Source organism: Magnolia sinica, chromosome 4 (genome assembly GCF_029962835.1).
Source record: "Magnolia sinica isolate HGM2019 chromosome 4, MsV1, whole genome shotgun sequence".
In the NCBI taxonomy this organism is placed as follows: domain Eukaryota; kingdom Viridiplantae; phylum Streptophyta; class Magnoliopsida; order Magnoliales; family Magnoliaceae; genus Magnolia; species Magnolia sinica.
The window spans coordinates 15,937,886-15,949,794 of NC_080576.1; the positions used below are offsets into that span (position 1 = coordinate 15,937,886).

General features: G+C 38.4%; 1 protein-coding gene and 1 non-coding gene across 2 annotated transcripts; both read right to left on the bottom strand.

Annotated features, from left to right (window-relative positions):
- Positions 1–2,561: 2,561 nt before the first annotated feature.
- Positions 2,562–3,898, bottom strand: LOC131244046 (uncharacterized mitochondrial protein AtMg00810-like). The gene is made up of 2 exons (XM_058243712.1): positions 3,689–3,898; positions 2,562–3,524 (listed from the first exon to the last, which is right to left on the bottom strand). Exons 1-2 carry the CDS (start codon positions 3,896–3,898, stop codon positions 2,562–2,564), a joined length of 1,173 nt encoding a protein of 390 aa, XP_058099695.1.
- Positions 3,899–5,962: 2,064 nt separating this feature from the next.
- LOC131244946 (small nucleolar RNA Z247) lies at positions 5,963–6,087 on the bottom strand. The gene has a single exon (XR_009170713.1). It is a non-coding gene; the product is annotated as a small nucleolar RNA Z247 (small nucleolar RNA).
- Between the last annotated feature and the right edge of the window lie 5,822 nt (positions 6,088–11,909).

Below are 11,909 nucleotides of genomic sequence, written 5' to 3' on the forward strand. Positions count from 1 at the left end.
GCATCACATGGACCGTTCAGATTAGACGCCCATGACACGTGTGCAAAGGTGCTCATCCCATTACTTCCTCTTATACTTAAAAAAAGGACTCACTAGTGAAGACTCTTGATTTTCTATTTTAATAGTATATTGATATTTTAAAATATCTAGCAATATGATATTTAAAATAGAAGGAGCAATACTTTGACGCAGGATGTCAATGGATCCACTTGGGCTGGTGTTGCACCTTGAACTCAAGTAATTATGGCATATATATATATATATATATATATAGGAGTGCTCACCGGCGCACAAGTTCTCATGAGAACTAGTGAGAACTTTTTGAGAACTTATCTTCTGTGATATGAGGGCAAAATCTGAACCGTCCATGTGATGCAGCACCCCATGAAACCTTTAGGGCCCAACTTTTACCCTGATTCAAAGCTTTGATGGGCCATGGCTAAGGCCATGGGAGTTTTATAGGGTGCTGCATCACATGGATGGTTCAGATCTTGCACTCATATCACACGGGAAACGAGTTCTCAAAAAGTTCTCTCTCTCTCTCTCTCTCTCTCTCTCTCTCTCTCTATATATATATATATATATATATATATATATATATATATATATATATTCAGAAACAGAGCAATTTTGCAAAGAAGTATAGAGATTTTTACAAGAGGAGGAGAAACAAGAGATGGAAAGAAGGAAACTCTCGGCTAGGACTTACTCTGCCTGGAGAATGAGAGGACGCCCCCCTTTTATAGATGGGAAAGTCTGGATTTTTCATTTCTTCAAGTCCTCTATAGTGATCATTGGATCAGGATCCAGATTTTACAAATTTTCAATTATGCTAGAGTATTCTACCAATATTACAATGTTACACAAAAGACAAACAACTACAGTACTATAGTTGCCGACACAATAATAATTTTATACAGTATCGAGTTACATCACTAATTTATACTTAAGTACAATAATTGCTACAATAATCTTGCTTCATTTTGGCGGGCCGTTGTGCTACGTGGCCCATAAAAGGAAGGATGCTTGTTCAAACTTCAGAATCTGAGGAGATAGGGTTACCATCATCTTCATACTCTGAAGAGACATGGTTGCCACCAGAGTTGTAATCTCTTCCAATCTCAATAAGGCTAGCTTTGTCAGGCCAAGCATGCAGTCTATATCTCTTGTAGTAGTTCATCAAAATATCAACAAATTGCTCAATTGGAGCTGTAATGGGGCAAACATTTGCTCGCTCAAGTATCTCTATGGGGATGGTGGAATGGTTGACATTGTTGGTATGAAGAATTTCATAGATGAATAAATGCCATTCCATGCGTTAGGCTGTGTGTGTGTGTTTATATATATATATAGGCATGCTCACCTGCGCACATGTACACGTGTCATGGGTGTTTAATCTAAACGGTCCATGTGATGCGGCATCTCATGAAACCCCAAAGGACCAATTTTCACTCTAATCTAAAACTCTAGTGGGCTATAGCAAAGAGAGATGCAAATCAAGGGAGGAAACTGTTTTAGTTTTTCATGGCCCACCAAAGTTTTGGATCAAAGTAAAAGTTGGCCCTAGGGGTTTCATGGGGTGCTGCATCATGTGGACAGTTTAGATCTTGCACTCATATCACAGGAGATGAGTTCTCAAGAAGTTCTCACTAGTTCTCGTGAAAACTTGTGCACAGGTGAGCATATATATATATATATATATATAGGATATACCATAATTACTTGAGTTCAAGGCGTAACACTAGCCCAAGCTGATCCATTGACATCCCTTGTCAAGTATTGTTCCTTATATTTTAAATATCACATTCCTTGATAGTTTAAAATAATAACATACTATTAAAATAGACAATCAAGAGAAGTTATGCCTACTTGTCTTCACTAGTGAGTCCTTTTTGTAAGTATAAGAGGAAGCAATGGGATGAGCTATGAAAGTTCACTAGGTATTTTTATCACGTTGCATAACATAGCCAAATCAAAGGTTTAACATTGTTGAATCAAAGTAGAGCACAAGTAATCAGGCATAACATAATCAAGTAGCATTTGCATCGAAATAGAGTAAAACATAAATAACTGACAGAGATTGAATTGTTTGGAATTTTGGCTTCATGACCAGATCCGAGAGGTATATTGCATATATATACACTTAGGATCTTGTAGGTCACAAGATATTTGAATTTACAAACAAAGAGGGAAATAACAACATAATAACAACCCTAATAAACATTTGATTTGAAATTTAAAATGCAAAAGAGAGGTTTGTTAAGGTTGTTGGAGAAGATCAAGAGATTTAACTGTCTTTATCAGTGATCTCAGTCAAAGTTACGGATGTTTTCTTCTTAACATCCCCCCGCAAGCTGGAGGGGGGAGACACACCTGTAGCTTGTTTCGAAGAAGACAAAATCGAGCTGAACTTAACCCCTTAGTGAACACATCAGCAAGCTGGTCTTGTGTGGAAAGGAACTAAAGGGAAATGTCTTTGTTAGCAAACTTCTCCCGAATGAAATGAAAATCCACCTCAATGTGCTTAGTTCTGGCATGAAAAACAGGATTGGAAGGCAAGACTAAAGCACTAATGTTATCGCACCAAAGAATTGAGGAGGAGCAAGTGGAATGCAAAGAGCCTGCAAGAGCATCCTTATCCAATACAACTCAGCAGTGGCAAAGGTAAGAGCTCGGTACTCAGCTTTAGTACTAGACCGAGCCACCACAAGTTGTTTCTTAGCTGACCAAGACACCAAGCATGAGCCAAGGAAAATATTATAGCCTGTAGTCAATCGACGATCATCAGGATTCCTTGCCCAGTGAGAATCACAAAAGGCCTGAAGAGACAGATGAGCTTTTGTGTACCATAAGCCATGATGAATAGTCCCCTTAAAATATCTTAGTACTCTTTTAACTGTAGACCAATGAGAGGAAGTGGGACAGTGCATAAATTGGCAGAGTTGGTTAACAGAGAATGAGATGTCTGGACGGGTGAGGGTGCAGTATTGCAATGTCCCAACCATTTGCCTATATTCTGTCACATGATTAGCAGTAAGTAGCTCACCACTAGTAAGGGACAACCGAAGTCCTGGTGAACATGGTGAGGGAAAAGGTTTAGCTCCTGCCATTTTAGTGCGATGGAGAAGATCATTAATATATTTAGTCTGCCTCAAGTGTAAACCAAAAGAGTCCCTGTGAGCTTGAATGCCAAGAAAGAAATGCAAGTCACCAAGGTTCTTCATCTTAAATTGAAGCTGGAGCTGACTGATGAGGGAAGAAATCATGGTTTGATGTGTCCCGGTCACTAAGATGTCATCAACATAAATGAGAAAGAACAAATGAGCATCATCGTTATAATAAACAAACAAAGAGAAATTCACAGTGGATGAGGTAAAACCAAACTCCAAGAGTGACGGGGACAGCTTCATAAACCAGGCCCGAAGAGCCTGTTTCAGGCCATAAAGCGATTTCTTAAGTCTACAGAGAGAATCAGGAAATTCTGAGTTAACAAAACCTTTAGGCTGCTCCATATATACTTCCTCCTGTAACACTCCATGTAAGAAAGCATTAGAAACATCCAGTTGAGTGATAGTCCAGTCAAATTGAATGGCATGAATAAGAACAATCCGAATAGTTGCAGGCTTGATGACTGGACTAAAAGTCTCGGTATAGTCTAGTCACTTTCTTGTTGATAGCCAATAGCTACCAGCCTTGCCTTAAATCGATCAACCTCACCCGTTGAGGTTTGTTTCACCTTATAAACCCACTTGTTATCAATAACAATATGGTCAACAGGTCTAGGATAGAGAACCCAGGTTTTATTGGCCATCAAAGCATCATACTCCTCTTGCATGGCATGACACCAAGCCGGATCAAGAGATACTTGTTTGTAAGAACTAGGTTCAAGAGGTACCATAGTACTGGTTAGAGCAATGGGTGGGTGTTTAGTGGAGTGGAATGAGGTGAAATTAGGGAACTCACGGGTTCTGAGGGTGCCTGTTTGGGATCTAGTGGTCATAGGATGCAATTTTGGAGGTTGAGTGTTTATAGGAGACAAGGAAGGTATGCTAGGTGTAGGGGTACCTGAAATGGATAAAGGAATAGATTGAGATGGAGGGTCAGAAGTGGATATATTAGTAGGAGGAGAATCTGATTCGGTACAGGAAGGTGTTTTAGTGACTGTAGTAGAATGATTAGGATGAGAAAAAATAGGAGGAGAATGAGATAAATCAAAATTTGAAATAAAAAGAATAGGGGGAGATGTATCTATCGAGGAAGACATGTTGTTAGAGGTAGAGATGGATTGCACTTCTTCAGCTGTAGGAAACTTAGATTCATTAAACACAACATGCCAAGACACATATATCCTGTGAGAAGAAGGATCAAGACACTTGTACCCTTTTTTATTGGAGCTGTAACCTAGGAAAATACACCTCTTAGTTCTAAACATCAGTTTGTTAGAGGAGTAAGGCCGTAAGAGAGGATAACATACACAGCCAAAAGATCGCAAGGCTGAATAATCAGGAACTGTACCAAACAGCTTAGAATAAGGAGTTTGATTATCAAGATAGCTGTAGGTAGCCGATTAATGAGAAAAATGGCTGTAAAAAAAGCATCAACCCAATAAGTAGTATATAAGTGAGATTGAGCCAACAAAGATAACCTCATTTCTGTGACGTGTCTATGTTTTCTCTCGGCAACTCCATTCTGTTGAGGTGTGTGTGGACAGATGACTCTATGATGGATCTCATTGTTTTGAAGGAACAATTGAAATTGTTTGGACATGTATTCCCCATCTCCATCAGTTTGAAGTTGCTTAATTTTGCAGGACAATTGATTCTCAATTAGGAGTTTAAATTTACCAAAACAAACATACATATCTGATTTGTTATGAATAGGATAAAGTCAAGAATAACGAGAAAAATCATCAATAAATATAACATAATAACGACAACCACCAAGAGATTTGGTGAAACAAGACCACACATCAGAATGAATAAGCTTAAGATTAGAATTATTTAAAGAACCAACAAAAGGAAGAGAGTATTTGTTCAACAAAAACGATACAACTGAATTTGAAGCATGCCCTAATCTAGAATGCCAAACTGAAACAGGTGCTTTAACTCCTACAATAGCTGTCATAGCAAGCGGCTTACTGATATCTAAATTCTGCAACTTGAGAGGATAGAGTCCACCACTACTCCTGCCTTCCAGCAATGTCTGCCCCGTGTGATTGTCCTTAACAAAATAGTGAGTTCCAGTGAGTATAAAGAAGCAATGGTTATCTAGATAGAATTGATTGATGGAAAGTAAATTTGTACAAGCTTGAGGACAATGAAGAACACGAACTAGTTTAAGTTTGGAAGTAGGAGTGTGAAAAATGGTAGAACCAGTGTTATGGATACTCAAACCTTGTCCATTACCAACAACAACATTCTCTTGATCAGTGTAAGGTTGATGGAGTGTCATCTACTCAAGATTAGCCGTGATGTGCTGATTAGCTCCACTGTCAGCAAACCAGGTCTCTTCACCTTCTTGTGTGGCATTAGAGTGTGCAACCATTCCAGCCAGTTGAGCTGGAGGATGTCAGCCTTGATAAGCATAGTCCATGCAGTGGAAGCAGTCAAGAGCTCTATGATTAGACTTGCCACAGATCTGACAGGGTGATCTGGGGGTGCTGAATGACTGCTGCTGTTGCTAATTGGGTTTTGGAAACTGATAAGGTTGCTGATTGGACTGTTTAGGAGGAGCTGGAGAGTGGTAAGGTGTTTGCAATGAGGGCTGGTTTGATTTTTCAGGATATTTGGGCTTGCGGTTAGTGAAGTTTTGGTGCTGAAAATTTTGGTTGGAACGTGGAGGAAAGTTGTTTTGCTGGAAATTTTGATGCTAGGGTTTTCGGGCAAAGAAGGCAAAGTTATTGGTGTCAGGTGAAATGGTTTTGAGTTGGTGCTCAAGTAAAAGTTCATTGGATAGTAGTTCAGCTTGAAAATCTTCAAAAGAGATAGTTCTATCTCGGGAAGCAATAGAAAGAGATGTGATAAAAGGAAGGAAAGAAGGATTCAAACCAGAGACAATATAATTAATCAGATCATCATCATCAATGTGTTTCCCAGTTGCACTAAGTTCTGCCACAATCTCCTTTGCATTATCTAGATAGGTGGAGCAGTTTCTAGAGCCTTGAGATAGGGACTGAAGTCTTCTCTTTAGATGGCCAATCCGAGATTTGGATTGAGAGGCAAACTTGTTGGATAAAGTAGTCCAAGTAGCCTTTGCAGAAGTGATGCTATAAACCGAGGGTGTCACCTTATGAGAAAGAGTGACATTAATGAACAAACTGATCATTTTTGTGTCATAAAAGAAAAGCTGGATTGAGATTAGAGGTTTGTCTTCTCTGATCATCTAAGAGGAACTTATTTGAGCACGGTTCTGAACCATCCACGATGCCCATCAAATCACTACTTTTGAGTACATGAACAATTTATGATAACCACATGAGATAATTCTCCCCATCAAGCTTAGCTGAAACAAGTTGACTAAGGTTAGGACCAACAAAAGCAACAACATGAGAGTTTGAAGAAGAGGCAGCCATGAGGATAGGATAGGAGAAAACATATGGATCAGACATGAGTCAATAGCTCTGATACCATGACAAAGATTGAATTGTTTGGAATTCTGGTTTCATGACCAGATCCGAGAGGTATATTGCATATATATACACTTAGGATATTGTAGGTTACAAGAGAATTGAATTTACAAACAAAGAGAAAAATAACAACATAATAACAACCCTAACAAACATTTGATTTGAAATTTAAAATATAAAAGAGAGGTTTGTTAAAGTTGTTGGGGAAGATCAAGGGATTTGACTGTCTTTATCAGTGATCTCAGTCAAAGTTACGGATGTTTTCTTCTTAACAATAACCACATATAGAGATAAATAACTAAGCATGTTAATATCGTGTTATAACAAGTAGAGAATATAACCAACACATGATGGGATCGGGATAGTAGTTTGCAGTTTTATGTGTTATGGAGTCAAGCATAAAGAACTTTTATCCAAGCCTGTCCTATACCTAATTTGGATGATGAGTTTCAAGGTGGTAAACTCTTAATATCATGTTAGTCACATATCTAACCAAAATCTTAACTACTACGAATAAGCACTTGATAGTTTAGTTGCATACTACTAACCCAGGTTAGTAATGTATGAATGGATGCGGATAAAGTTTAACATGCGTGTAAATGTATAGATGCATGTGGTATACTGTTTCTCTAAATACTCCAAATAATAACATTAATGACAACCTCACATCTCTCTTAGTAGAATCGGGGGATGGCCACAATTCACTGTTCCCCTATGATATGTTTGCTATACTCTCCCATACTCCTAGCACAAATGCACATGAAGACAGGAAGCTTTCCAATGGCCAATTGGGGTAATTGTCGGGTATCGTACACTAGGAACTTGAAACCTCCCTAATCTAGGAAAGTTGAGCTTTTTCCACACAAAAGAAGGTCACTCCTACATCCCCTGACGTGTCCATATGGTTCTAAGTTTAGATTGAACTACTCACGAATTCGATTAGACCAACACGAGGGCCATCACTAAATATCCATATTACTCACCTTGGGTCCATCACCTCATTGTGTAGATAAGCTGCCCAACAATACCCATCATAAAAACTCAGGTCCCGTCACCATATCGCGTACAATAGGTTGCCCAATAATACAATACTTCAGTGCCTCAGGTCCCGTCATCAAATTGCATAGATGGGCTACCCAACAATCATATAATGCAATGTATAAATCCACTTTACCATACAAGGGCCCAACATCATATCATATATTTCACTTGGCCAACACGAGGGCCCAATATCATATCACATATTTCGTTTAGTCAATACAAGGACTTAATATCATATCATATATTTCACTTGGCCAACATAAGGGCCTAATATCATATTACATATTTCACTTGGCCAACACAATGGCTCAATATCATATCACGTATTTCACTAAGCCAACACGAGGGCCTAATATCATATCACATATTTTGGCTTAGCTAACACAAGGGCCTAATAACAATTCATCATGTGAATTTAATCGACCAACACAAGGACCACAAAATCATATCACATATTTCACTTCGCCAACACGAGGGCTCGATATCATATCACATATTCCCTTTGGCCAACACAAGGCATTAATATTATATCATATATTTCACTTGGCCAATAAGAGGGCCTAATACCATGTCTCATATTCCACTTGGCTAACATGAGGATCGCAAATTCACTCGTCCAACACGGGGGACACAATATCTCCACTCAACCAACATAGGAGTCGTGATAACTCCACTCGACCAACATGAGGACTACAATATCTATTTAATTTTGTTGGATCCCAAAGTTTCAATTATTCGCTGTCGTCTCGCGAATGGATGCATGGGTATGCTATACTAATAAGAATGTAAGCAAGAAGAACGTATTATTTTACTATCAACAGTTCACTATATATCATTCATTTGGTTATGAGCCCAAGTCCTTTAGTGGGCTTCCACAAGACCTATAAGCAAGTAGGCATTCCCAAGGCCTTTAAACAAGTGGCTCTCATAAGGCTCGTGAACAAGTGAACTTTCACCCAGCACAATAGGTAAATGGGCTTTCCCAAGGCCTAATAGGCAAGTGGACTCTTCCAAAGCCCAATAAACAATTGACAATTAATTACATATAATTATCACATCACAACATGTCCAATCAGCCAAATGAACTATAAAATTACAATGTCATCATCATCATCATCATAGCCACACATCAACATAACCGAACATCATTACTATCGTATCGAGTGACTAACTATCTAGTCGGTCTAAATGTCAAGTATGGTCTAAAATTTGAAATCTATATGCTTAATTTGAATGGGCTAATTCAACAATTGGCACACATTCCGTGATAGCATCAACATTGGCGATTTCATTACGTACGCTAGAATCATTCAAAAGCCCAACATTGCTATCAAAAGGGGCCCACAGTTATGGTCACACAAGTACAATCACATATATGAATGTGGGCCTCATTGCCAAAGCATGAGCATCAAAGTGGGGCCCACAGCCGAACCAACCACCATAATAATATGACGTATGTATCAAGTGGGTTCATGGTGTGGCCCATAAAGTTGTGGATCAAACTAATATTTGTGTTTTCAATCTAGCTTAGTAGAAATAATCTTATAAGCATTCAAATGGCTTATGAACATCACAAGGTGGCCCACGATCAGTGGATCCCATAAAAAGTTTTAGGACAAGCTGATATTTGTGCAGTCCCAGCGTCCAGGTCTATATGACCAGTTGAACAAGTTGAATCACAAATAAGAATTATGATGGGCCTACAATAGGGGTTATACAGATTAGATTGGCCTTAAATTTGGTACATATATGGTTTATCATGTCTACATTCATCCTACAAAATTAGCGATTAATTGAAGGCATGTGGACTCACAAATTTTCAATCGTTTGGGAGGGTGTCAGTATTGACCATTGTATTAGACAGCAAACTCGATTCTAATTTCATTAATCTAATAAAGGGGTTAGACATATCACATTGACCACAAATTTGACACATATAAGATTTATCAAGTCTACTATTATCACATAAAATTTGGGACGATTAGATATTTATAGAACCATAAATTCTCAACATTTTTTAAGGGTGTTAGTGTTGATCACTGCACTGGATAACAAACCTAGTCCAAATTGTATTAATCAAGTGAATGAGTTAGACAAATCAGACTGACCCCAAATTTAGTACACACATGCTCTATCAAATATACTATCATCACATAAAATTTAGGACCAATTAAATATCTGCAAATCCAAAAATTCTTAACCGTTTGGAAGGGTGTCAAAGTTGATCACTGCACTAGATAACAAATCTGGTCCAAATTGCGTTAATATGATGAGGGGGTTAGACAGATCAGGATAACTCTTAATTTGGTACATACATGCTCTATCGAGCCTACTATCATCACAAGAGTTTCAACATGCTTTAGTGGTAGACTCATAAGAGTTTCAACATGGGGTATTGAGTTCGAGTACTCATTGTCGTGAAAAACCACTGTGGTGTGAGTGTGTGGATGTGCGTAGGGTGTGCATGCGTGTTAATAAGTCTACTATTATCACACAAAATTTGAGACCTATTGGATATCTTTGGACCCAAAAATTCTTAGTTGTTTTCAAGGGTGTCAGTAATAACAATTATCAAACATGATCTAAATTGCATTAATCTTATGAATGGGTCAGACATGAATTGACCTAAAATTTGATGCATAGATGCTCTATCAAATATACTATCATCACACAAAATTTGAGACCAATTAGATATTTGTGGACCCAAAAATTCTTAACCTATTGGAAGGGTATCGGTGTTGACCACCACAGTGGACAACAAATCCGGTCCTAATTGCATTAATTTGATAAAGGGGTTAGACAAATCAAATTGATATCAAATTTGGTATATACATGTTTTATCAAGTTTACTATCATCACACAAAATTTGGGACCAATTAGATATCTTTATACCCATAAATTCTCAGTCGTTTCGAAGGGTGTTAATGCTAACTACTACATTAGACAGCAAACCTAGTCTGATTTGCATTAATCTGATGAAATAGTTAGACATATCGAATTGACCCCAAATTTAGTAAATATATGCTCTATTAAATATAAAATCACCATAAAACTTTAGACCGATTATATATCTATAGACCCATAAATTCTCAACATTTTGAAGGGGGTCAATGCTGACCACTATACTGAACGTCAAACTAAGTACAAATTGCATTAATAAAATGAAGGGGTTATATGGATTAAATTGACCCCAAATTTGATACATACATGCTCTATCAAAATATCATCATCACATAATATTTAGGACCGATTAAATATTTGTGAACCCACAAACGAAATAAAAAGAATCAAGTAAAAGCACATATATTATAGTGGGTCTCTATTGAAATTCAATGGTGGGTTTCATTCCCATTCCCATGCTTCCTCAAAGTGGTGGCCCACTTAGATGTGGTTTGGGGCTACTCAAACACTATTGTGATCTCATCATTGGGCCCACCTTAAGTAAAAAATGGACTTAAGGTTAGATGGCTTGGATCTTTCTCTCCAATAGTGGCCCACCTCCCCTCTCTCCTCTTTCTTTCTAATTTTTTCTCTTTTGTTGGAATTTTTCTTGTTACAAATGACTAACCACCATGGTCGACCCTCTTTTGTGTAGAGAGATAACCATTGGTTAGGGAAGAGATGTTAGTTTACTTAGGTTAGTTAGTTAGTGGGGTGTGTTGACATTGCATGGCCACAACTTGTATGCATGGGAGGATGATCTTTCACATGGAGAGAGCTTTATGTGAGGTATCACATGAAAAATGTGCATATGGTGTGAGTGAGGTGATGTGTCATGTGTATGTGATGCATGTGTGGTGAGTGGACCATGGCATCACGGTGATGTGTGGATTAGGTGGATGAAGAGTGTTAACATATTCCACTAAGACCTGAAATGAACTTTCTATAATAGCCCAAGCCCATATAAGGTGTGTGCATGTACGATTCATTGGGCAGTTACGTTCTCAGATTCTTCACAGCATACTTCACAAAATCAGATTCTTCACAGCATATTTCACAAAATGGAGCACCGCGTGGATGAACGGATGGTACTTCTGCAATCTAGGTGACATGCTAGTCGATATGGTGGGAGTTTTAAGGTTTCGGAGTTCGAGTAACCTGAGTGCTCATGCGCACTCATGCTTGAAAAAATGTGGAGTACCGGGTACTGCAGCGGGCACGAAGCTTGCCTACAAGCAAGTAGCCAAAACGAGCTTACAAGTGCACCATCGACTGCTGGGAAAACAGGAGTATTACAGTCAAA

What these genes read in the sequence shown, in the direction of transcription:
- LOC131244046 (XM_058243712.1), bottom strand. Translation starts at nt 3,898, where the DNA reads ATGGTACCTCTTGAACCTAGTTCTTACAAACAAGTATCTCTTGATCCG. An exon ending in ATCGATTTAAGGCAAGGCTG is followed by an intron (nt 3,525 to 3,688) that starts GTAGCTATTGGC and finishes GGAGTGTTACAG; the next exon opens with GAGGAAGTATATATGGAGCA.